Source organism: Homarus americanus, unplaced genomic scaffold, assembly GCF_018991925.1.
Source record: "Homarus americanus isolate GMGI-L3 unplaced genomic scaffold, GMGI_Hamer_2.0 scaffold23578, whole genome shotgun sequence".
NCBI classification, from domain to species: domain Eukaryota; kingdom Metazoa; phylum Arthropoda; class Malacostraca; order Decapoda; family Nephropidae; genus Homarus; species Homarus americanus.
Window position 1 is genome coordinate 7,900,137 of NW_024733231.1, and position 27,500 is coordinate 7,927,636.

General features: G+C 43.1%; 2 protein-coding genes across 2 annotated transcripts; one reads left to right on the top strand and one right to left on the bottom strand.

Moving 5' to 3' along the window:
* Positions 1-18,184: 18,184 nt before the first annotated feature.
* Positions 18,185-21,346, top strand: LOC121869421. The gene is made up of 3 exons (XM_042370760.1): positions 18,185-18,250; positions 18,693-18,812; positions 20,791-21,346. Exons 2-3 carry the CDS (start codon positions 18,693-18,695, stop codon positions 21,223-21,225), a joined length of 555 nt encoding a protein of 184 aa, XP_042226694.1. The 5' UTR covers positions 18,185-18,250; the 3' UTR covers positions 21,226-21,346.
* A 1,406-nt stretch (positions 21,347-22,752) lies between these two features.
* Positions 22,753-25,836, bottom strand: LOC121869422. The gene is made up of 3 exons (XM_042370761.1): positions 25,747-25,836; positions 25,296-25,415; positions 22,753-23,397 (listed from the first exon to the last, which is right to left on the bottom strand). The coding sequence occupies exons 2-3, from the start codon at positions 25,413-25,415 to the stop codon at positions 22,906-22,908; spliced, it is 612 nt and encodes a 203-aa protein (XP_042226695.1). The 5' UTR covers positions 25,747-25,836; the 3' UTR covers positions 22,753-22,905.
* Between the last annotated feature and the right edge of the window lie 1,664 nt (positions 25,837-27,500).

The window sequence follows — 27,500 nt, forward strand, 5'->3', positions numbered from 1 at the left end:
GACTGAAGCAACTGATTTAAGTTGGATAAGTTTAGGTTTAGGAGGGAGATATGAAGGAACTGGTTCTACAAATAGGGTGGTGGACGAGTGGAACAAGCTACCAACTTTGTTGTAAGTGCTGGAACATTGGGAAGTTTTAAAAGGAGGCTAGACAGATTCATGGATGGTAGAGATTGGTAGTAACTCTCGACAGGAGCTGCCATGCACAGGCCAACCGGCCATATGACATGAAATGCTAGTGACAAGGAGGAAGGCGGTTCAGGGAAGGATAAAGGAGGATTGAAGTGAATTTACTAGGAAAGAATAGGTGCAGTGGCTCAACACCACTTGCGTGAGGGAGTATAAGTTGGAGGCAGCAGCAACTCGCCCGGACGCGGCAAGGAGGTGGCAGAACAGAGTCAGGTTAGCGTCAGGTCAAGCGTCAGGTGCGTGTTGGGTTGGGCCATGGTTTCTCAGTGCTTGGTCGGCTTGATTGTGTGTGTTGTTTTCTTGTGTGAGGAAATGTCTTGGTCTTCTGTCTTGGTATTCTCCATAGCTTGATGTTGATTTTCTTCTAACTCTCCTCTTCTTGTTCTCTCTTGAAGTGTCCATTCATTCGTGTTTGGGCCTTGTTGTTCGTCTTCCTCGTGTCTTATGTCCTCATAGGTGTGGAAGAAGTCGGAGACAGTGAGGCTGACCACGTGGGCTTCAGCTCCACGGGCCTCGTGGTGTTCTTGATTCTGTGTGGCGGGTGTCTTTTCATGAGTTTTCTTTTCTTGGCTTTTCTTGGTTTTTCTTTCTACTGGTTTTCTTGTCTTGGAAGCGTACAGCAAGGAGGGCCTCTTTGTAGCTCAGTTTCTTGTCAAGTCGAGCCTTGGCTATCCTGCATTCCTCCTTCCATTTCGAGCAGGTCCGGTCGGCGGAGGAGTGTGGGCCGCCACAGGCAGCGCATTTTTACTGTGTTGGGGCAGACCGTGTAGCGGTGTCCGGGGCTGCCGCACAGGAGCAGGTGTCCTCCCGGCTCATCATATATTGACTGTGTGACCGTAGTGCTGGCATTTGCAACAGCGTTTCGGTCTGCAGTAGGGCTTGACTGGCACAGTTACCCACGCCAGTTGAGCCTCCTTGGGTAAGGTTGTATGGTGTCCGATAAGGGCAGTGGTGTCGGACAGCCCAACCGGCCTATGTTCTTATGCTCTTATATATCTGGCCCACAAAACACGATAGCACCATTTATAGATGACATATTGCCTACAAAACCATGATACGGGCCTGTACCATGTATCTGGCCTACAAACCACAATCAGCAAGCACTGTTAACCATTGTAGCCAAACACGAATTCTTAAAATGCTCGTGTAACTTTATATGATTACTTAGCACCTACTGGGTGAGGAAATTACACGTTCATTTTACCTTAATTAGATAAGCAGATCAGGGAGTTTAGGTGGGGTGAGGGGGAGGGGGAGGCCAGGTAGCTTGATGGAGGGTAGATTTTGGGGTGATGAGGTGGCCAGGTAGCATGTGGGGTGAGGAGGCCAGGTAGCTTGTGGGGAAGGAAACCAGGTAGCTTTGTTGGGGGATGAGGGAGATGGAAAAGCCAGGTAGTTGATGGGGAGAGGAAGAGAAACCAAGTAAAGAAACAGGAACTTGGCAGGAAGGCCACACCTGAACAACAACAGGCGAGGAACTTCCCCACCTGAGTAACCATTCCCACCATCTACCGACCAACTCACAAAGCTTCGTTCCGTTCAATATGACTCAAGGTGTAATGACGTATCTAACTGCGATGTTTTCTGAGTTGTTAAATAGGCGTCAGAATGGTGCCTAAGACTGTAGTGGACGGGGAGAGGTTTATTATGCGCTTAGGAGGCAGAAGACATTAAGGTGTGTGTGTGTGTGTGTGTGTGTGTGTTTGTGTGTGTGTGTGTGTGTATTTATATATATTTTTTAAGTTAAGTGTATAAGTCATTATATGTGGTCTGTTTATGTTACTGACTCCTTCCTTCTACCTCATCTTCTACTTTTCTACTCTTCCTTCTGCTACTCCTCCTTCTACTGTCATCCTCCTCTTCCTTCTACTCAACCTCTTGCTCCTTCCTCTTCTACTCCTCCTCCTCCTCTTCCTCATCATCATCATCATTCTGCTCCTCCTGTTAATTTTGTCTCCTAACTGGTTGCTAAGTCGGGTCGGACCCAGGGATGTCTTAAGGAGTAGTAGGTGAGGAAACATGGCGAGCACAGGAGCTCACCCAGCTGGTTTTGTGGGGTTCGCCCAGCCCTCCCCCTTTTTTAATCTGATCAATATCATGGTCATTTGGAAGCCATTTTGAGTCATGTGCACTTGGTATTAAAAGATATTCTGAGGTCAATAGTTATTACTTTTGCTATACAAAACACCTGAGTAAAATGTGGAATTAAATGAAAAATATTGGAATTTTCTGATGAAGAGGGGGTTCCGACTCTCGGGGCCCCTCCTGGATCCGCCCTTACTAATTGAACATATCAAGTTAAGGAAGAGTCTCAGTGTTAATGTCATATTTCGTGAACATTATTTCAACTGCTTGGGTCGTGCCCGGCGTGTTTTACTAACGAGGAATATTGCAAGAACCTCTGGTGTCGCGCCTTCTTTTACCCCACCATAATATCTTAGTTATAGTTGAAACATCGCGGTAGTACTTCATCTTCTGTGGTTAAATGAGAGATAAAAACGCAACTCTTAGAAGGTAAACTCAGTTAATTAGTAAATTTTAGGTAACATTCTAACATTCCACTATTTATTAGCTCAGCTCACTTAGCCGTTTGTACAATTGGTCTGTTCTTTGTTACTTAGGGTAAACGTTTACGAAACTGTTATCACCCGAAGGAAATGTGCGATTTGGTTTACTGTTTTTGTGCACACTATTAGCATGATATTAAACACAGAATGGAAACGACAATACATATAACCTAATAGAATCTGACCTAACATACCCATAGGTTAGGTATGTTAGGTCAGGTTTTATTAGGTCTTGCATAATCGTTTTAATTTATGTGTTAAACAACTTACCTTAATACGTGGAAGCCTTTCACCATCATTTAGGAAACGTCTCTGAAGAGGGATTCAGCGAGGTAAAAAAAAAAATGGTGCCGGAGGAGAATTGTGTAGCGGATAGAGTAAATAAAAAATATGTGGTTTCTTTTAATATACTTAAAGTCATCAAAACAATAAGTATAGCCAAAATAAAGAAAATTAACAAACATCTTCTAATGATAACAGTTTCGTAAACATTTACCTTACTTGTTATGAACTTTATTGTACAGTGTTAGTACAGGGAAAGTCGGAGGAATCCTATGATGTTTGGTAGTGTCGTGTGTGTGTGTGTGTGTGTGTGTGTGTGTGTGTGTGTGTGTGTGTGTGCACAGGGATGTGTAATGCGTCTATGTGGCAGCATTGTGTTAGTGTTAACGTGCAGAAGTGCAGGCACTGCTTGCTTCCTCTCTCTTGCAGCTACCGCCGATGGCTAGCCTTCGTGGCGAACAGGGAAGCAACTTGCATAAGTCCCCTGTCAGTATACAACCTCACCATCAAGATTCCTGCTGTGTGGCAACACACGGGCCCAGGCTAGACCAGCAGGGGATCTCGGAGCAGGAGTGGGCTCCAGAGGGACGGTGCATAGGCCCAGTAAAATGTGAACACGTCTTGGCGCCTACCAACCACTGCCCCACTGCCTTGCGGATTAACCTTGTAGGTATAAGGCTACGGGAGTAAACCCGAACGAAAATCTGTGGTGGAGCCCATCAGGCAGACATGTAACAGAGCTAACAAGACCCACGGCGGTGTGGGGAAGAGGTGACCACCATGGGAACCCACGAATACGGCAGATAATGCCTGATGGACAACAAACTGGGCTATCGGCAGTCCATTGCAACTCTTCCTCTCCCAGTCGTTGCAACACTGCACCACTGGATCAGTAAAGAGAGAGCCAAGATCTGTGATTGCAGCCTGCGCTTCTACCTCGCCACATAAATCAACTCATATGCAGCCATCGTCTAGCTCATCATACTTCTCATCATCATTAAAACCCCTATACCCCCAAAAGACATAATGCAACTGACTAGTGGCGATAGGGACAGGCAGAGATGACTGCCAGGGGTCTCTAGTCACATCTCTGCACATGGGCGGCATAGATAAGATGGTCGTTTTGGCACTGGGATCTAGGCAGCAGTGCAGTACAATCCAGTCGTGTCTGCGAGACTGAGCAGCCCTTTCGAGGAGCCATTCTGCTCACCCCGTATGGAGAGGGGGCTAGAAAGGATACCCTAAACATAGCCTGCCTAAAAAACCAACCTAACTGGGCAACCACACACAGCAAGGTGATCCTTATGCAGTCGAAAACACAGTCATAATCTCTGATCAAAGCAAAAACTAACTATACAACCTCTTATGGTCGCTGCATGAAATGTCAGGCCCCTTCTGGAAACTGGCACATATGAACGTCCTGAAAGAAGACCCGCCCTTGTGGCAAAAGAGCAGGCTAGGTATAACATCGACATGGCAGCCATTAGTGAGTCCTGGCTCCCAGACGAGGGTCAACTCACGGAACGGGGTTTGGTTATACCTTCTTCTGAAAGGGTAAGCCTGCTGAGGAGAGAAACTGTATTTAAGGAGTTGGCTTTGCCATCCGCCAATGCACCTTGCACAGGCTAACTGAAATGCCTTTTGGGATCAACGAGCACCTCATGACGCTCCGAGTCCCACTGAATCACTCACATCATGCCTTCTTCATCAGTACATATGCCCCGACACTGGATGCAGAGGAAGACATCAAGAAGGCCTTTCACGCCGACCTCAACAGAATGCTAACCTCTATCCCCAGAAAATATATGGTTGTGCTCTTTGGTGACTTCAATGCCAGAGTTGGCAGAGATGCTGACATCTGGCAGGGAACCATACGGAGAAATGGACTTGGCAAGTGTAGTCCCAAAGGCCTACTTCTCCTCAGCAAGTGTGCTGCACACAACCTCACTATCACCAATACTTTGTTTAGGTAGGCGGAGGAGTTCAAGGGTTCGTGGCAACACCCACGATCCAAACACTGGCATCTCATTGTCAGCGAAAGGGATCACTGAGATGTCCTCATCACCTGAGCCATGCGTGGCTCAGACCACAGCAACACTGATCATCAGCTCCTAAGAGCCAAGCTCCTACTTTACGTCGTCTCGAAACGGCGAAAGCAACAAACCTCCAGAAGAGGTGTTAACACTAAGCAGTAGACTGCCAAAGCAGCTACTTAACAGTCACCTAACAAATAGTAAACATAATGCTGGCAGGCAACTAAAAAGGTATAAGGATAGTCTTAAGACAAACCTGAAAAAGTGCCAAATTGACCCCCTCACCTGGGAGACGATTACTCCATATCGTGACGCTAGGAAGAGCACCACACGACAAGGTGTCAATACTTTCGAGATAGCCCGACTGTATACCGAGCCAGACAAGTACCAACGCCGGAAAGACCCTGTCGCCGGCCCTACCACACTAGACATAACGCTCCACACATGCAATATCTGTGGACAATCCTGCCGGTCCCGTTTTGGCCTCTCTAGTCACCTCAGAACTAACCAACAAAGATTACATCCTTAATAACTCATATCTTTATATCATAGCTGGATGATCGTCATAATCGATTCCGAGTGACAGCAAAGTAGTAGTAGTGTCCAAGCACTGCAATGTATGTTGAAAACTCCTATAGGAATTCATCAAACCTCTATATAGTAAACAACAAGGCTCTAAGAGGTGATACCATCATACAGTCATCCGAGGGAACAACACAGGGGGACCCTGTTGCAATGGCAATGTATGCAATAGGCCTATCCGTGCTCCAACACACAATAAAATTTGAAACAAATGAAGTCAAGCAAGTGGCGTATGCTGATGACCTTACAGGAGCTGGAGAAGTGGAGGACATCAAAAAGTGGTGGGACTTGGTAACATCACGAGGCCAACAAATACTGTACCACCCAAACGCCAGCAAGTCCTTCCTCATTGTGAAACCAGAACATTATGAACGGGCAATGGAGGTTTTTGGCGGAAGTGAGGTCAAAATAACAAAGGATGGTCAAAGACACCTAGGTGCAGTAATTGGCACGACGGAATTCAAGACCGAGTACATAACGGGAAAGGTGAATGAGTGGGTTAGGGAAATCCAAGCTTTGTCTGAGATTGCTAATACAGAGCCACATGCGGCTTTTGCGGCATTCACCCATGGAGTCAAGCATCGTTGGAACTACTTGATGCGCACTATTCCTGATATCGGACCCCTCCTCCACCCTCTGGAAGAGGCTATCAGCGTCAATTTCATTCCCAAATTAGTGAAACACCCTCACTTAACCCCAGCAGAAAGATCACTCCTTGCACTACCACAGAGACTGGGAGGAATAGGATTGACCAATCCAGAGGAGATTCCTGCCACCGAACATCAAAAATCGGTTAAGCTCACGGCAGCCCTCACGGATCACATACTAGCTCAGAACGCAACCAGGGGAGGTGGATACCAGTGAAGTAAACAAGATTCGAAGGTCCATTACAACTGAACGACAACACGACCAAAGTGATACGTTGCAGCAACTGTTGCTGCAAGCACCAGAGAATTAAAAAAAGAAAGTAGCTATAGCACAGGAAGTGGGCGCCTCGAACTGGTTAACTACGGTACCGATAAGGGCAAATGGTTTCAGTCTCAATAAACAAGAATTTACAGATGCCAATGCTCTAAGATATGGTAGGCCAGTAGAAGGTATGCCCTCCCAATGCGTGTGTGGCTCTTCCTATGACGTCGATCACGCCATGGTGTGCAAGAAAGAGGGCTTCATATGCATTAGGCATGAAGAAGTAAGCGTTCTCACAGCAAATATGTTGAAGGAAATCTTCCGTGATGTCAGGGTAGAACCGACCCTCCTTCCATTGGACGGTGAGATTTTCCAATATAGAACTGAACATCCAACGAAGCCCGTGTTGACGTCAGTGTTCGAGGATTCTGGACACGGGGACAGCGAGCCTTCTTCGACATTAGGATTTTTGTTCCCATGGCCGCATGTCACCATAACTTAGCTCTCGATGCTGCACACAGGAAGAACGAGAACGGCTAGAAAAGGGCATACCGGGAGAGAATTCAGAACGTTGATCAAGGCAGCTTCACTCCTCTAGTGGTCACAACCTCTGGTGGGATGGGACCAAGTGCAAGCTGCTTCTACGCCAGACTCGCGGAGGTGATATCCGAACAGAAGCAGCAGCCCAGAAGTTATGTTACAGCCTGGATGAGATGTTGACTGTCCTTCTCTCTCCTTTGGTCGGCTTTGCTCTGCCTCAGGGGAACGAGAGCATCGGCCCCAAAGCCGACAACAGTTGCAGATATTGACTATGAGGCTACAGTCACTGAATGCCGCATAGGTCAGCGGCTCAACTAACCCAACACAGCTAGGATAGCTACTTATGTATTAGATTATTTAATATTAAGGTAATAAAATAGTGGCGAAGGTATGGCTATTGGGGGAGGCTGGAGGCTATTTAAAAAAAAAAATGTAGTAGTAGTAGTAGTTCTCTTTTTAATTCTGTCCCGAACCAGAACTCGTACCCAGGACACATTAGTGAAAGATACGAGTTCCATTACTTATTTTACATATTTATATATATTATATTTTATTGCTGTTTGAGTTTTTATTTAATTTCTAAGATAAATTCGTCATTCGGAAGGTCACTCACTATCTGTTGGCAGGAATATGTGTATTTTGATTACGTGGGACAAAGAACCCAGTGACACACACTGGGGGGGGGGGGGCTGCTTCCGAGGCCCTTAGGAGTAAAATTGTTTATTGGGAGAGGATTTGGGTTATAATTATTTACTAATTGTTTTTTGTGTGTGATTAAAGGGAATGCATTAATAACAAGTTAATAGCAGTAGTTGTGGATTACTGTAATGTTTTCTAATTTTTAAGAAACTAGCAAAATTACCCACTATGTGTCTCCAACTACCAAGAATCAGTACAGCAGAACTCTAACTAATGTTCATTTGAAGTATTTCCTTAATTTGTTGCATAGAAATAAGGTTTCGTAACTTTTCCAGCAACCTGTCACTATGGAACGGTCTACCAGGACAGTTTATGGAATCAAGAACAGTACTGGGCATCAAAATTACCCTCGACAAATTTATCAAGAACAATGGAGGGATCCCACACACACCACTGCTCCTTCCCTCGGCATGGCCAACCTCTAGCGGGTAAACACATCTAGCCAGCAGGTGTGGACATAACAAGGAATTCCCCAGAACATGAGGGAATGCGTCCAAGGTTACAACACTGACATACGTAAAAGAATCCCAGGTGTGTGAGGTTCACATGATGAATACTACTCATAAGAGATGACGAAGGATGACGCTAAACTGATTAACTTATATCTACAACTCAAAGATAATATTCAAAAACAGTGAACGTATCTAGCTAAGGTAGATTCTTAGTGTTAAATTTGTCCCCTAACTGGTGATAAGTAAACGTATCTAGTTAAGGTAGATTCTTAGCGTTAATTTTGTCTCCTAACTGGTGCTTAATGAGTGTATCTAGTTAAGGTAGATTCTTAGTGTTAATTTTGTCTCCTAACTGATGCTAAGTGAACGTATCTAGTTAAGGTAGAGTCTCAAGTGTTAATTCTGTCTCCTAACTGGTGCTTAGTGAGCGTATCTAGTTAAGGTAGATTCTTAGTGTTAATTTTGTCTCCTAACTGGTGCTTAGTGAACATTTATAGTTAAGGTAGAGTCTCAGTGTTAATTTTGTCCCCTAACTGGTGATAAGTGAACGCATCTAGTTAAGGTAGAGTCTCAGGGTTAATTTTGTCTCCTAACTGGTGCTTAGTGAGCGTATCTAGTTAAGGTAGATTCTTAGTGTTAATTTTGTCTCGTAACTGGTGCTTAGTGAGCGTATCTAGTTAAGGTAGATTCTTAGTGTTAATTTTGTCTCCTAACTGGTGCTTAGTGAACGTATCTAGTTAAGGTAGATTCTTAGTGCTAATTTTGTCTCCTAAGTGGTGCTTAGTGAGTGTATCTAGTTAAGGTAGATTCTTAGTGTTAATTTTGTCTCCTAACTGGTGCTTAGTGAACGTATCTAGTTTAGGTAGAGTCTCAAGTGTTAATTCTGTCTCCTAACTGGTGCTAAGTGAAAATATCTAGTTAAGATAGAATCTCAGTGTTAATTCATCTGGGAACATTTAACACCCTGGGGTCTTGTTTCGTATGTTAGTGTCGTAACCATGGACGTGTTCCTCATATTCTGGCCTCTGGGAATTTCTTTGTTACGTCCCCACCTGCTACCTCGAGTGGCATAGCACGTTCCGTCACCTACAAAAGTTCTGTCGGGCCTCTATGCTGTTCATGAACATCCGATAACTAAAACTAAACGATAATCTCAGGTGGGTGAATCCGAAAAAGCAGCTAGAAATACCAAACTCTTCCAATAAATGGCGTACTGCGGTGTGGATGGTGGAGGGAGGTGACGAAAGATGGAGGCGGAGTGAGAGTAAGGTTAGGAGTCGTTGGGTTGGGGAGGGGTGACAGGGGGGATCGAAGCGGAGTATAGGGGAGAGGGGGGTTAGGAGTCCTGGGTCCCTCCCTCTCTCCCACCCTTCCTCCTTCCTTCTCTCTCTCTCTCCTTCCCTTCCCCATCCCTCGACCACCCCCACACCAAACCCATCCCTTCCACTAAACGGAATCGATAATAAGAAAAAATATCGATGGCTGCCACAATACATCGCTTATAAGTAACCCTCGCCGTAGTGCTGTTGATATTCCGTGACCCACCTCTATACTCGGCTCTCTGGTGGGGGGAGAGTGTGGGTTGGGCGGCAGGCGAGCCAGGACAGGTAAGGGAGGGGAAAAGGCAAGGGAGCTAGGGGCAGGTAAGGGAGTGAGGGCAGGTAAGGGAGCTTAGGCAGGTGTAAGGGAGCGAAGCAGGTGAGGGAGCTAGGACAAGTAGCTAGGACAGGTAAGGAGCTAGGCAGGTGGGCGGGAGCTAGGACAGGCAAGGGAGCTAGGCAGGTAAGGAGCTATAGGAGGTAAGGGAGATAGAGCAGGTAAGGGAGCTAGGAGCAGGTAAAGGAGCGAGACAAGTAAGGGAGATAGGGGCAGGCAGGAGCCAGTGTCAGGTAAAGAGCTAGACAGGTAAGGGAGCCAGCAAGGTGGGCGTGAGCTAGGGCAAGGAGCCAGGCAGGTAAGTGGAGCCAGGGACAGTAAGGGAGCTAGGGCAGGTAAGGAGCCAGGACAAGTAAGGAGAGAGAGCAGGTAAGGGAGCTAGGAGAAGGAGCTAGGACAGGTAAGGGAGCTAGGGGCAGGTAAGGGAGCTAGGACAGGGCGGAGAGCTAGGGGCAGGCAAGGGAGCTAGGACAGGTAAGGGAGATAGAGCAGGTAAGGGAGCTAGGACAGGTAAGGGAGCTAGGACAAGTAAGGGAGCTAGGGCAGGTAAGGGAGCTAGGACAGGTAAGGGAGCTATGACAGGTAAAGGAGCTAGGACAGGTGAGGGAGCTAGGACAGGTTCCTGGACCATGGTAGGTAATGCAATTAGTCTTCACGAGTCACCTTGAGAGAACCTTCCTAGTGGTGGGGATTTTGGTGCAGTGCGTCGCTACCTGTGTGTGTGTGTGTGTGTGCTGTGTGGGTGTGTGTGTGTGTTGTGTGTGTGTGCTGTGTGGGTGTGTGTGTGTGTTGTGTGTGTGTGTCTGTGTGTTGTATGTGTGTGTGTGTGTGTGTGTGTGTGTGTTGTGTGTGTGTGGTGTGTGGTGTGTGTGTGTTAAAGCGGGAGGATAATTCTTAGCAATATTCACCACCACCATTACCAACGTTACCACCACCACCATTACCATCGTTACCACCACTACCTCAATGGACGAATTGACGGTTCTGGGTAAACACATGAAATACACTCTGCCACGTTCGTAGAGTGATACAGTATATATAATTTGTAATAAAAGTTTAAAGGTCTGGTTGGATGGATATATGAGCGATAGGGGTTGGGTGTACAGTAAATGGGACTGCCCAGTATGAGCTAATAGGCCCGCTGCAGTTTCCTCGATTCTTATGTTCTTTTAGACACACAAAACTCCCATGGTCATACCAGCTTATCTGTCATGTACTCTTGCCTGGTAGACTTTCTCTTCATTTTTTTTTCAGTGCATTTACAGAGTATATCAGTACTAGATGGAAATACGAGTCAATTTAGAAGTAATGACATTGTCTGGACTTTGTTTTGATAATGCCTGGTGCTAGCTAAACATGACAACATAATGCTGTTATTGTGTTGATGATTCACTAATGAACCACTGGGATAATATCATCATTTATATTAATTAATGTGTAAAATTTTACTCCAACTACCACAAGTATTTTGATGTTTAGATTCGAGATAGGCTCTGTATATTGGGTAAATTTTAAGTTTTGGTCATCCCTGTACTTAAACATGCAGACGATGTTTTAATCTGATGGTTTGCGATGTGTCATGAACGATTTAAACCTTCATTTCTATCGGGAATCACTGGTTTTGAGTTACTACCTAACCCAACCTATAATTTGTATTTTCTTTTGCGATCGAAGAATGTTTTGCGACAGAAATCCTATGGAGATAATGTGTCTTATTGTTTAAAGTACTTAATCCCATAGTTAGAATCCTAAGGTTCCCCAGATGACCAAAACGAAAATAATACCAATATTGTTTGGAATGTTTATGCTATGAAATTTGTTTATTGAGCCGATCAGCCGAGAAGGTTGGACAACTACAGCTGGCTGCCTCCCGCTGGAAAGTTCACCCCAACCAGAGACGTCACAAACAATCACAGAGCTTTTTGCAGTCACGTGAGTTTCTAGCAACTTTAACCCTTATTTTTGTCACTTTTTGGCCCAATCTATTTTAAAATATCATTACCATGGTGAATTTAAGTGTTTTCTTTACCCATTGACCGCCATCTTACAAAAAAAAAATCCTACTGTCAACTCGTCCATTATCACTCTGCTGACACCACCACTACCACAACTACCACGCCTACCACTACCACTACCACAACTACCACGCCTGCCACTACCACTACCACAACCACCACGCCTGCCACTACCACTACCACAACTACCACGCCTGCCACTACCACTACCACAACCACCACACTACCACTACCACACCACCACCACCACTACGCACCTACCACCACCACTACCACAACCACCACGCCTGCCACTACCACTACCACAACTACCACCACCACCACTACCACAACCACCACGCCTGCCACTACCACTACCGCCACCACCACCACTACCACAACCACCACGCCTGCCACTACCACTACCACAACACATACTCTGAAAAACAAAAGCGGATTCCTTCATTTAAATTAACATTGAGATATTTAGGACCATCTTGTCGATAGTTTTTTCCCAGGATGGTATACGTCATACTTTACTCAATCAATTAACACTAAACACTGGCTTGGTTGTTTGCTGGGATTCCCTTTATGTTATACGATATATAATGTTATTTTATTCCCAGGTGAATCTAAGCTGAATGAAAGTGAAATACGCTATATAAAAGATAATTAAAATTATTTTTTCCCAGGTGAGCCTCAGACTATGGAAGACAAAGAGTCATTTGGTAATTAAGAGATTATGACTGTATCTCTGTCTGTCTGTCTGTCTGTCTGTCTGTCTGTCTGTCTGTCTGTCTGCTTATTAAAGACTTTGTATTTGTCTGTCTGCCTGTCTCTTTTTTCTCTTCTCTCCCTCATTCCCTTTCTTTCTCAAAACTCATAACCAAAGAGGAGAGTGAGAGTAAAGAGGGAGAGTGATGAGAGGGAGGAGAGAGGGAGAGGGAGGAGAGGGAGAGGGAGGAGAGGGAGAGAGAGAGAGAGAGAGAGAGAGAGAGAGAGAGAGAGTAAAAACGAGAAGAATGAAAGAGAGAGAGAGAGCAAGAAGAGTGAGAGAGAGAGAGAGAGTAAAAACGAGAAAAGAATAGAGAGAGAAAGAGAGAGAAGAATGAGAGAGAGAGAGAGTAAAAACGAGGAAGAACGAGAGAGAGAGAAGAGAGAGAGAGTAAAAACGAGAAAAATGAGAGAGATAGAGAGAAAGAGAGAGAGAGAGTAAAAGCGAGGAGACAGAGAGTGATGAAAGGTGAGAGAGAGAGAGAGAGAGAGTTAAAGCGAGAAGAATGAGAGAGAGAGAGAGGAGCGTGACCTGAGGGTGAGAACGAGGGAAAGTGAGTGAGAGGAGAGGTGGGAGAGGAGACGCCCTTCCAGGAAAGGTCATGATGGCGTCCATCTTGGTGGCCCCAGGAGACTCGCCCTCATGGTGGAGTCTATCATGGTGGTATATTATGGTGGAGTCTATCATGGTGGTATATCATGGTGGAGTCTATCATGGTGGTATATCATGGTGGTATATCATGGTGGTATATCATGGTGGAGTCTATCATGGTAGTATATTATGGTAGAGTCTATCATGGTAGTATATTATGGTAGAGTCTATCATGGTGGTATATCATGGTGGAGTCTATCATGGTGGTATATCATGGTGGAGTCTATCATGGTGGTATATCATGGTGGAGTCTATCATGGTAGTATATTATGGTGGAGTCTATCATGGTGGTATATCATGGTGGAGTCTATCATGGTAGTATATTATGGTAGAGTGTATCATGGTAGTATATTATGGTGGAGTCTATCATGGTGGTATATCATGGTGGAGTCTATCATGGTGGTATATCATGGTGGAGTCTATCATGGTAGTATATTATGGTAGAGTCTATCATGGTGGTATATTATGGTGGAGTCTATCTATCATGGTAGTATATTATGGTGGAGTCTATCATGGTGGTATATCATGGTGGAGTCTATCATGGTGGTATATCGAGTCTATCATGGTATATTATGGTAGATATCATGGTGTATATTATGGTGGAGTCTATCATGGTGGTATATCATGGTGGAGTCTATCATGGTAGTATATCATGGTGGTATATCATGGTGGAGTCTATCATGGTGGTATATCATGGTGGGTCTATCATGGTAGTATATTATGGTAGAGTCTATCATGGTAGTATATTATGGTGGAGTCTATCATGGTAGTATTTTATGGTAGAGTCTCATGGTGGTATATTATGGTGGAGTCTATCATGGTGGTATATCATGGTGGAGTTTATTATGGTGGTATATCATGGTGGAGTCTATCATGGTGGTATATCATGGTGGAGTCTATCATGGTGGTATATCATGGTGGAGTCTATCATGGTGGTATATCATGGTGGAATCTATCATGGTGGTATATTATGGTGGAGTCTATCATGGTGGAGTCTATCATGGTAGTATATTATGGTAGAGTCTATCATGGTAGTATATCATGGTGGAGTCTATCATGGTAGTATATTATGGTGGAGTCTATCATTGTGGTATATCATGGTGGAGTCTATCATGGTAGTATATCATGGTGGAGTCTATCATGGTAGTATATTATGGTGGAATCTATCATGGTGGTATATCATGGTGGAGTCTATCATGGTAGTATATTATGGTGGAGTCTATCATGGTGGTATATCATGGTGGAGTCTATCATGGTAGTATATCATGGTGGAGTCTATCAATAATAATAATAATAATAATTAACGGTTTATTGAAAAAGTTCTGCAGCCCGAAGGCTGAAAATATACATTGGACATAAATGACTTATTACATACATTGGTGGTTTAACAAAAGCCTTCATTAGAGAAAGGTAAAGGAACATACAGATTAATGTAGGTGTTGAACAGCAAACTCGTAGTGTAGTAACTCCCTCCCAGATGGTGTTAGGAGGAACTCACGTGGTGTAGTAATTCCCTCACAGATGGTGTTATGAGGGACCTCACGTGGTGTAGTAATTACCTCACAGATGGTGTTATGAGGAGCCTCACGTGGTGTAGTAACTACCTCACAGATGGTGTTATGAGGGGCATCACGTGGTGTAGTAATTCCCTCACAGATGGTGTTATGAGGGACCTCACGTGGTGTAGTAATTCCCTCACAGATGGTGTTATGAGGGACCTCACGAGGTGTAGTAATTCCCTCACAGATGGTGTTATGAGGGACTTGACGTGGTGTAGTAATTCCCTCACATATGGTGTTATGAGGGACATGTGGTGTAGTAATTCCCTCACAGATGGTGTTATATGAGTGAGGTTTGGTCTTAGGCCTTCCTATCGTAGACGGATTAACACATCGCTGGTTGTTGTTGGGTCTCACGGGCCGTTATCACTGGGTACCTGCGACCTCACTGTGTGAAGGTTAACTTGGGTACGACTGTTACTGTTGAGTTGTTCTCACTGACTTAAGCACTGTTCACCACTGTTCACCTCTGCTTAACACTGGTTCCGTTCCTTTCCGAAATGAAATTGTAACTTCTGGTGAGAACTTGTTGATATTCCGGTGGGGAGGAGGGTTCAGGGGAGGGGGTTGGTATGGGCCAACTTAACAGTTGACCTGGCTGCTCCGAGAGGAGCGCCAGGTACGTCTTGACCCTTCGGTGGTCAAGGATGGTGGTATATCATGGTGGAGTCTATCATGGTAGTATATTATGGTGGAGTCTATCATGGTAGTATATTATGGTGGAGTCTATCATGGTGGTATATCATGGTGGAGTCTATCATGGTAGTATATTATGGTGGAGTCTATCATGGTGGTATATCATGGTGGAGTCTATCATGGTGGTATATCATGGTGGTATATCATGGTGGAGTCTATCATGGTGGTATATCATGGTGGAGTCTATCATGGTAGTATATCAAGGTGGAGTCTATCATGGTGGTATATCATGGTGGAGTCTATCATGGTAGTATATTATGGTGGAGTCTATCATGGTAGTATATTATGGTGGAGTCTATCATGGTGGTATATCATGGTGGAGTCTATCATGGTAGTATATTACGGTAGAGTCTATAATGGTAGTATATTATGGTGGAGTCTATCATGGGAGGATATCATGGTAGCATCATGATAATCTATTAGGCAGCATCATGGTCGTATATTATGGTTGAGTCTATCATGGTAGTATAACATGGTGGAGAGTATCATGGTACTATAACATGGTGGAATCTATCATGGCAGTATAACATGGTGGAGTCTATCATGATAGTATAACATGGTGGAATCTATCATGATAGTATAACATGGTAGAGTCTGTCATGGTGGAATCTATCATGGTAGTATAACATGGAGGAGTCTATCATGGTAGTCTACTCTAGAAGTGTATTATGGTAGGACCTATGGTGGGGTACCAATAGAACACATGGTAGAATCTATTGGAGACAGAATATTTATGGTAGAGTTTATCATGATAGAATGGTAAGTTGTCATGATACAATCAATCATGGTCGACTCTAAAGTGACAGGATGTAACATGTTAGGTTTAAGGCAATGTCTACCATGATAGGATTTTACTGGTAGATTCTATCACGGTTGGTATCCTCATTGTATTTTCTTCTATCATGGTGGAGTATACTTATCAAACCTAACCTAACCAAATTTAATTATCGTTTAATTAAGTTATGATAGTAAGCGATCTCTTAAATAAAATAGCATCAGTTTTTTTTACCACCAATTTATAAACAATAAAAAATGATCCCTCTCTGACAGTCGGTGGCGTATATGTGGGGCGGGGGGAGCCATGTACCCCCTCCCCCTTTTGCTACTGCCCTTAAGTCAAAGACTTCAGGCCACCTGGCTTATTGTATCATGAACTTTGTAATTACTACATTGATTCAGGGGTGCTTGAGGACATTGTTGCTGTGTATCCCAAATTTGCTAGCCCACACTGATTAGTCTTCAATTAGAATATGACGTCCAATGTATATGAACCACTGTCTTGCATGGCAGTGAACAGTGACATCACCCACATGACTCTGACCTATATATACTGCTAATCAATATGATGCATTTCTTTGTGTATGAACCTCTGTCCTGCATGGCAGTGAACAGTGACATCACTCACATGACTCTGACCTATATATACTATCAATGAATATGATGTATTCCTTTGTGTATGAACCTCTGTCCTGCGTGGCAGTGAACAGTGACATCACTCACATGAATCTGACCTATAAATACTATCAATGAATATGATGTATTCCTTTGTGTATGAACCTCTGTGCTGCGTGGCAGTGAGAAGTGATACCACCCTCAGTGTCAAGACCTGACTGAATTACTCAGAATAGGCAAACTGTACTCCAAACTTTGTCAATAAATTTATTAAACTAAAACTCAACTCATCCAACACAACACAACCAGTTCGCGTGGGCATAGATACTTGAAAACTCGGTGTGGCTGGAGGTAAATGTAATATGATCATAAGAAAATAAACATGAAAAAATCAAATTTGAGTAATTCATATGCCACTGAATGGAAATAAAATAGTGTTCCTATTTTTAAGTCTTGCCTCCAACCCTCTTTTCTAGAAACATATATGCCACTGGTTACAATAATATCAACAATATCGAATTCATTCTTGGGTATATGGAGTTGAATCGCTTATAACCCGAAACAAATAGATCGTTTTTTGTGTTCATATCGCTTATAACCCGAAAACAACTGAGATATTGTATTCTTGTACATTCACTTCGTTTATAATCCGAAAACAATGAAGGGATCGCGTTTTACATTCATTTCGTTTATAGCCGGAAAACAACTAAGGGATGTTATTTTCCTTTCATATATTTATCAATGAGTACTTTGTGTAGTTTTCTCGACATGTTCAAGTTGTTTTATTTTTCTTTTTTCACGCGGAAACACCTGGAGGAGAGAGACACATACCAAGAGTTTCCGCCGTGGCTGCAGGAGAAAGTTAGCAAGGACAGACTGGCCCTAGCCGAGCCTCTTTACCCTCCAGGGATAGATTAACGTACCATCACCTTTCATCTAATTTCATATTATTTCATACCATTACGTAAACAAACTAACCAATATGGTATAACAGAGACGATGATTTCAAGGTGATAATGACTAAAGCACGAAACACAATCTCAAATTCTTTTAAAATTATCTAATATTCCAGACCCGTTATGACGGATGCAACGGTATGCTCGTCGTTTTCACTCACAACAGTAATTTGGGATCTGCTTCTCAATTGCTTCCAAGAAAAGAAGTTGCAGGCACAAAAATGACCTGAACCTGACATTGTGGGCAGGTATATAAGGTAGGTGGTACTAGGCTCATCATCCACATTACCAACAAGACCATCAAACCTAGTAGACAAGGTAAGGTGTTGAACTGAATGTTCCTTATATCAAACTTTCTTTCTCCCTGATTCATTCTCTTCGAGTTTCCTCTGTTAAATTTTCATTCATAAACTTTCTAATGTAATAATTGTGTTGAAGGTTCCTGTGTTAAGTTTTCATTCATAAACTTTCTAACGTAATAATTGTGTTGAAGGTTCCTGTGTTAAGTTTTCATTCATAAACTTTCTAACGTAATAATTGTGTTGAAGGTTCCTGTGTTAAATTTTCATTCCTCAACTTTCTAATGTAATAATTGTGTTGAAGGTTCCTGTGTTAAATTTTGCTAAATGTCACGTTCAGAATATCCATTTTGCCGTTGGGATTTCACTATAAATTTGTTGACACTATTCCAAAGAAGCGTAGAAGGGAAATGGTGAATATGATCAAGCTGTATCAAAGGTTCTGTTCTCGTTGTTTTCAGATGCGTGTCAGCTCCGTTGCCTTGGTGTTGTGTTTGGTGTCCTGGGCCAGTGTTCAGGTCGAGGGGCTGTTCCCCCTTGGTGGTGTCACAACTGGTGTAGTTGGCCTAGCTGCTCTCAAGGTAAGTTCTGGGAGCCATTAGTAGTCGTGATTGTCAATGGAACACTGTAGTGACGTCTCCTGTACACGCATAGATACATTGTTAACGTCTCCTGTACACACATAGAAACATTGTTAACGTCTCCTGTACACACATAGATACATTGTTAACGTCTCCTGTACACACATAGATACATTGTTAACGTCTCCTGTACACACATAGATACATTGTTAACGTCTCCTGTACACACATAGAAACATTGTTAACGTCTCCTGTACACACATAGATACATTGTTAACGTCTCTGTACACACATAGATACATTGTTAACGTCTCCTGTACACACATAGATACATTGTTAACGTCTCCTGTACACACATAGATACATTGTTAACGTCTCCTGTACACACATAGATACATTGTTAACGTCTCCTGTACACACATAGATACATTGTTAACGTCTTCTGTACACACATAGATACATTGTTAACGTCTCCTGTACACACATAGATACATTGTTAACGTCTCCTGTACACACATAGATACATTGTTAACGTCTCCTGTACACACATAGATACATTGTTAACGTCTCCTGTACACACATAGAAACATTGTTAACGTCTCCTGTACACACATAGATACATTGTTAACGTCTCCTGTACACACATAGATACATTGTTAACGTCTCCTGTACACACATAGAAACATTGTTAACGTCTGCTGTACACACATAGATACATTGTTAACGTCTGCTGTACACACATAGATACATTGTTAACGTCTCCTGTACACACATAGAAACATTGTTAACGTCTCCTGTACACACATAGATACATTGTTAACGTCTCCTGTACACACATAGAAACATTGTTAACGTCTCCTGTACACACATAGAAACATTGTTAACGTCTCCTGTACACACATAGATACATTGTTAACGTCTCCTGTACACACATAGATACATTGTTAACGTCTCCTGTACACACATAGAAACATTGTTAACGTCTGCTGTACACACATAGATACATTGTTAACGTCTGCTGTACACACATAGATACATTGTTAACGTCTCCTGTACACACATAGATACATTGTTAACGTCTGTTGTACACACATAGATACATTGTTAACGTCTCCTGTACACACATAGATACATTGTTAACGTCTCCTGTACACACATAGATACATTGTTAACGTCTGTTGTACACACATAGATACATTGTTAACGTCTGTTGTACACACATAGATACATTGTTAACGTCTCCTGTACACACATAGAAACATTGTTAACGTCTCCTGTACACACATAGATACATTGTTAACGTCTCCTGTACACACATAGATACATTGTTAACGTCTCCTGTACACACATAGATACATTGTTAACGTCTCCTGTACACACATAGATACATTGTTAACGTCTCCTGTACACACATAGATACATTGTTAACGTCTCCTGTACACACATAGATACATTGTTAACGTCTCCTGTACACACATAGATACATTGTTAACGTCTCCTGTACACACATAGATACATTGTTAACGTCTCCTGTACACACATAGAAACATTGTTAACGTCTCTTGTACACACATAGATACATTGTTAACGTCTCCTGTACACACATAGAAACATTGTTAACGTCTCCTGTACACACATAGATACATTGTTAACGTCTCCTGTACACACATAGATACATTGTTAACGTCTCTTGTACACACATAGATACATTGTTAGCGTCTTCTGTACACACATAGAAACATTGTTAACGTCTCCTGTACACACATAGATACATTGTTAACGTCTCCTGTACACACATAGATACATTGTTAACGTCTCCTGTACACATAGTCACTATGTTTTAACCAATGTGTGTTTGAAATAAGAACTAGGTAAAGAATTGTTAAGAGTTTGCTGGACATAACACACAAGATTATTATATTATTTACTGTACTGAAGACTACTGCTGTTGACTCACTCGTGTGATAATCATTCTCAGGCGTTGTATTGGAAGTTCAAGCTGGGAGGTGTAGGTCTTGGCGGCCACTTGGGACCATTAGGACTTCTGAAGGGTATTGGTAAGCGATCTGTGGAGAACCCCGGTGAGGGCGATGAACAACTTCTGCTGACCACTGTTGGCGAACTCGACCAAAATGGCTGCATTCTAAAGACCTTGTGCCAACTACAAACGAAGAAGGAGGGCTCTCGCACCCTGGAGGAGAAGCTTCTGGCTGAACTATTCGCCAACAGGACGGAAGTTACCGCCTACAATGCCCCCTTCGTCCACGCCATAGATATCGGCAGGAGGACTGGTAAATCTGCCGTCTGCGACCAGCTCTTCCACAAGTGCCAGTTGAGTGACACTGAGTTGAGCTCCCTCCTGCAGCAGGCTTGGGGCTGTGGCTTTGACGTCTTTGAAGACAAGTCAGAGTAACACTCCTACACGTCCTGATCCAGAGTGAGGGTGACGGGAGAGGACACTACACCTTCCCTCCCTCCACTACACCTATACCTGGAGGAGGACACAGGACGCTCTTTCCCTCCCTCCCTCCTTCCTTCCCTCCTTCACCTCCCTCCCTCCTTCCTTCCCTCCTTCCCTCCCTCCCTCCTTCCCTCCCTCCTTCCTTTCCTCCCTCCTTCCTTCCCTCCTTTCCTCCCTCCCTCTTTCCCTCCCTCCTTCCTTCCCTCCTTCCCTCCCTCCATCCTTCCCTCTTTCCCTCCCTCCATTTTCTTCCACTTTCCTTTTACTTCACTCCAACCCACTTACTTAAATTAAGTTTAGTACATTGCTTAATACTTTTGTTGGTGATCTAGAGCATTACTTTTGTTAATTACCTTAAACAGAGTCAACAAAACTACTTTTCCTAATGATATGTAATTTGTTAGCAATTTTGCTTGTATGTTAGTAATTGCCACAAATAATTTCCTTCAACTGTGTTCACGTTTTGTAATTTCATGTTGATTTGTCACATCCTAAAATGCGTTAATAAACTTAGAACATAAACCTAAAGTGTTTTAATAAACTTGAAGTGTTACTAAACCTAAAATACCTTAATAAACCTGTAAGTTGCCCCACAGTTCATAGAAAACAGGAAAAATATGGAATTCATTTAACTATTAACATAAGATACTGAAAATGTGTCGTGCTTTCCGTGTAAACAAATAGACATTTTATCTCTTATATTTTTAAGGTCAATAATCTTTATATTAAGTCAAGTGATTAATTAACACTATTTATATACCCAAATATATTTACTTTGAATATAATGAAGAGTTATATAAAGGTTTCTAACCGCACCCCCCCCCCCCTACCGCTATCCTATGCGTTTCCAGCACCTCCTCCACTCACCCTCGATACCAAATTCCTGAATTATCAAAGATTTTCCACTAAAAGAGTTCCCATCATCTTTGAATTAGAAAAATAAAATTAATATGTTGAAAGATCAGTCATAAATGGATTGTATTTATTCCGACGTGGATAGTTAAAGGAGAAAGTAATGGACCTTGTGCTGGTAAGTGCCGTAACCCTGACACATTCCGTGCTTTTGACCGTAGTTGTTGACAAGAAAACATCATACAATTTCAGACCTTCCCAAGCAAATTCTTTAAGCCTTACTACTCTATTTCTCCGTCTTCTATATATGTTCAACACAATCTTCCCTTCGGCATCAACATCAAGGCGGTAATAATCAATATAGCAACAGTAAGAGAAGGTTAGTCCCGTCAAAACATATCAAAGAGAGAGGTAGAGAGAGCGAGTCACCCCACCACCACCTCACTCACTTAATATCTGCACACGATATTTATCCTATTTAAATATGAAAAAAAAGACTTATTATAACACGAATACAAACTAACATACTACCACACTAGTTCTGAACACGAGGTCAGACTTATGAATCCGAATCCGTCTCCCTTTCTATTTAATAATTATGTTTAAGGTATAATAATAATCAGGTAATATCCTTTAACCAATTAGTTTATATAGTTTATACAGTGATGATGATGATGATGATGATGTAGAACAATATGGAAGGCCATGTGAGATAAAGTTACAATAAGATGAAGTGTTTGTGATGGATGTTATTATCAGGAATGACCACACACGCGCGCGCTAGACAGAAAAGGTCCCACAGCCCCAAGTCTCCTGCTGTAGACTACTCAGTTCCACCTCCTTCAGGACACACTGCGGGAACATCTGGTCACACGTGGCTTGGTCTTGGGTCTTGTGGGTTGAAGTATTGTGGAACAGCTTAAGGAGAACAGCTTCTTCCTGAGAGAGTCCATCTACCTGTTTGTTGTTCAGGTGACACAGGAGCTTCAGCACACAGCCGTCAGTGTCCAGGTGAGTGGCGGCTGACAGCAACAGTTTCTCCACCTCCTTCACCTCTTTCATCACCATCTCCTCCATCTCCCTCGTTATCATCTCCTCCTCTATAGCTCTCTTGTGGTTCCTACGGGTGTTTGGGTACGCAGAAGGTGAAGAACGGCCTGGGAGAGAGGGCACCAGGTAGGGTAGTGGTGGTGTATGGTGTGACCGTCTCTCGTAATTATCATATTTCTTGTCCTCCAAACCTTTCTTGAGTAACACAACTGAGAGAGCGACCTGTGTGCAGAGAAGAGTTAAGGTGTCGTAAAGGGTTAGGTGTCGTAAAGGGTTAGGGGAGGGTGTCGCAAATGGTTAGGTGTAAAGGGTTAGGGAAAGGTGTCGTAAAGGGTTAGGGGAATGTGTCGTAAAGGGTTAGGGGAAGGTGTCGTAAAGGGTTAGGGGAAGGTGTCGTAAACGGTTAGGTGTCGTAAATGGTTAGGTGTCGTAAAGGGTTAGGTGTAAGTGGTTAGGTGTCGTAAAGGAGAAAGTGTCGTAAAGGGTTAGGGGAATGTGTCGTAAAGGGGTTAGGGAATGTGTAAAGGGTTAGGGAATGTGTCGTAAAGGGTTAGGTGTCGTAAATGGTTAGGTCTCGTAAAGGAGAAAGTGTCGTAAAGGTGTCGTAAAGGGTTAGGAGAAAGGGTTAGGAAGGTGTCGTAAAGGGTTAGGGGAAGGTGTCGTAGGGTTAGGGGAAGGTGTCGTAAAGGGTTAGGAGAATGTCGTAAAGGGTTAGGGAAGGTGTCGTAAAGGGTTAGGGTAAAGTGGGTTAGGTGTCGTAAATGGTTAGGTGTCGTAAAGGGTAGGGGAAGGTGTCGCAAACGGTTAGGTGCCGTAAATGGTTAGGTGTCGTAAAGGGTTAGGGAAGGTGTCGTAAAGGGTTAGGGAAGGTGTCGTAAAGGGTTAGGGAAGGTGTCGTAAATGGTTAGGGAATTGTGTCTGTAAATGGTTAGGTTTCGTAAAGGGTTGGTGTCGTAAAGGGTTTGGTGTCGTAAAGGGTTTAGGTGTCGTAAATGCTTAGGTGTCATAAAGGGTTAGGGAAGGTGTCGTAAAGGGTTAGGTCGTTGGTTTGGTGTCGTAAAGGGTTAGGTGTAAAGGGTTAGGTGTCGTAAATGGTTAGGTTTCGTAAAGGTTAGATGAAAGGTGTCGTAAAGTTAGGGAAGGTGTCGTAAAGGGTTGTTAAAGAGTTAGGGAAGGTGTCGTAAAGAGTTAGGGAAGGTGTCGTAAAGGGTTAGGGAAGGTGTCGTAAAGGGTTAGGGGAAGGTGTCGTAAGGGTTAGTGTCGTAAAGGGTTAGGGAAGGTGTCGTAAATGGTTAGGGAATTGTGTCGTAAAGGTTAGGTGTCTTAAATGGTTAGGTTTCGTAAAGGGTTTGGTTGTTTGTGTCGTAAAGGGTTAGGTGTCGTAAATGGTTAGGTGTCATAAAGGGTTAGGGAAGGTGTCGTAAAGGGTTAGGTGTCGTAAAGGGTTTGGTGTCGTAAAGGGTTAGGTGTAAAGGGTTAGGTGTCGTAAATGGTTAGGTTTCGTAAAAGGTTAGATGAAAGGTGTCGTAAATAGTTAGGGAAGGTGTCGTAAAGGGTTAGGGGAAGGTGTCGTAAAGGGTTAGGGGAAGGTGTCGTAAAGAGTTAGGGGAAGGTGTCGTAAAGAGTTAGGGGAAGGTGTCGTAAAGGGTTAAGGGGAGGTGTCGTAAAGGGTTAGGGGAAGGTGTCGTAAAGGGTTAAGGGAAGGTGTCGTAAAGTGTTAGGGGAAGGTGTCGTAAAGAGTTATTGGAAGGTGTCGTAAAGAGTTAGGGGAAGGTGTCGTAAAGTGTTAGGGGAAGGTGTCGTAAAGAGTTAGGGGAAGGTGTCGTAAAGGGTTAAGGGGAAGGTGTCACAACCATAAACTCTCTGGTAATGATATTTGGGTGGTGTGAAATAGGCCTAAGCTGTTGAAAGGCCTAGATAGATAGATCATCATACAAATTAACAGTGAATCAAAATGTACACAATACAATGGGACAGTAAGTCTGTTTTTTTCGTTTTTTTAAGTATAAACTAAAGTCAATTTTATATAACAATTAATTCAAATAAAAAATAAACTCAACCTTATTTTTTGGATCAGTTATGAATGCTATTTTTTTTCCTTCATTAAATCGTATTCTTACCTTTGCAATTACCCACAGGTAGGCGATAATACCTCCCGGTACACCGCTGTTTGGACCCACTAGACCGTCAGCTACAGTAAGGAGGGCGGCCACCACACATACTGTCACCCCAAGTCGCATCTGCGGCAGGTAAGATACAGGTGATGCTCAGGTGTGTGTGTGTGTGTGTGTGTGTGTGTGTGTGTGTGTGTGTGTGTGTGTGTGTGTGTGTGTGTGTGTGTGTGATTATTAATGTAGATGTTTACGTATTCTCTCTCTCTCTCTCTCTCTCTCTCTCTCTCTCTCTCTCTCTCTCAGACATACACAGACATGCATATAAAAATCACAGAATTTATACATTAGTTGAGATAATATAAACAGCTAAAATAACATTAGTAAATAAAGCACAGAGAGAGAGAGTGAGAGAGAGAGAGAGAGACCAATAACCTCTAAATATATTCAGGACATATACCTTCTCTATACGAGGCCAGACCAGTTATATATCCACGAGACACGAGACCAGACAGCAGCAGCGGATAGAAGCGGCGGCGGAGAGGGTCTGTGCAGGTCAGGGTCTTGGGGGTCGTCTTTATATTATGAGTGCTTGACCTACTAACACTGAGGCCTGGCTGGGTGGGTGGGTGGGTGGGTGGGTGGCTTGGTGGGTTGCTTGTTGGGTGAGGAAAGCCAATCAGCTAGAGAGTTGACCTCCTTCTATTCACCCGGAATCACATGATAAACCTAACTACCATATACGATAGAATCTACCACTACTACCACCATCCCAACAACTACCACCACTACCACCATACCCAACAACTACCACCGCTACCACCATACCCAACAACTACCACCACTACCACCATACCCAACAACTACCACCACTACCACCATACCCAACAACTACCACCACTACCACCACTACCACCATACACCAACAACTACCTACCACCACCCACACCATTAACAACTACCCACCATGCCACTACCATGCCCAACAACTACCACCACTACCACCATACCCAGCTACCACCACTACCACCATACCCAACAACTACCACCACTACCACCATACCCAACAACTACCACCACTACCACCATACCCAACAACTACCACCACTATCACCATCCCAACAACTACCACCATACACACTACCACAACTACCACCATCACCCCTGCAACTTTTGCTACCATCACACTAAAGGGGTTAAGTCATCATACTCAAGGGGTTAAGTCATCATACTCAAGGAGTCAAGCCATCATACTAAAGGGGTTAAGTCATCATACTCAAGGGGTTAAGTCATCATACTCAAGGAGTCAAGCCATCACACTAAAGGGGTTAAGTCATCATACTCAAGGGGTTAAGTCATCATACTCAAGGAGTCAAGCCATCATACTAAAGGGGTTAAGTCATCATACTCAAGGGGTTAAGTCATCATACTCAAGGAGTCAAGCCATCATACTAAAGGGGTTAAGTCATCATACTCAAGGGGTTAAGTCATCATACTCAAGGAGTCAAGCCATCATACTAAAGGGGTTAAGTCATCATACTCAAGGGGTTAAGTCATCATACTCAAGGGGTTAAGTCATCATACTCAAGGGGTTAAGTTACCGTACTCAAGGGATTGAATCATCGAATTCAAAGGCATAAGTCATCGTACTCAAGGGTTAAATCTTCATACTCAAGGATTAAGTCATCGTACTCATGAGGTTAAGGGCTTTAGTTCACCTGGCTGCCACACTAATGAGTCTACATTACCTGTAGCTAATTAACATGTTATGCTTAACCCTTTGTGTTTGAGAATTTAACCCTTTTATGTTAATAATTTGAAGTTTACATTTTTAACCCTTTATAGGTCACAATTTAACCTTTTGGGGATGATAGCATTGCCTAACCTAACCTAACCTTTTATAGAAATGTACATCAATAATTATACTGTTAAGGAAGAAAAAAATAGTTGATTTCGTCTCGTGAAATAGAAATAGTTTTATTGCCTCATCACTCAATAAATAAATAGAACTTACACAATTACACATACATACACAATATACACATACATACACAATATACATATACATACACAATTACATATACATACTTGAATATAGATCATAACAACAACAATAACAATAACGTCAATAACAACATCAATCACAACAATAATAACACAACAACAAATTATATTGAGAGGTGAAAGAAATTGTCTTTACCTTAACCTAACCTG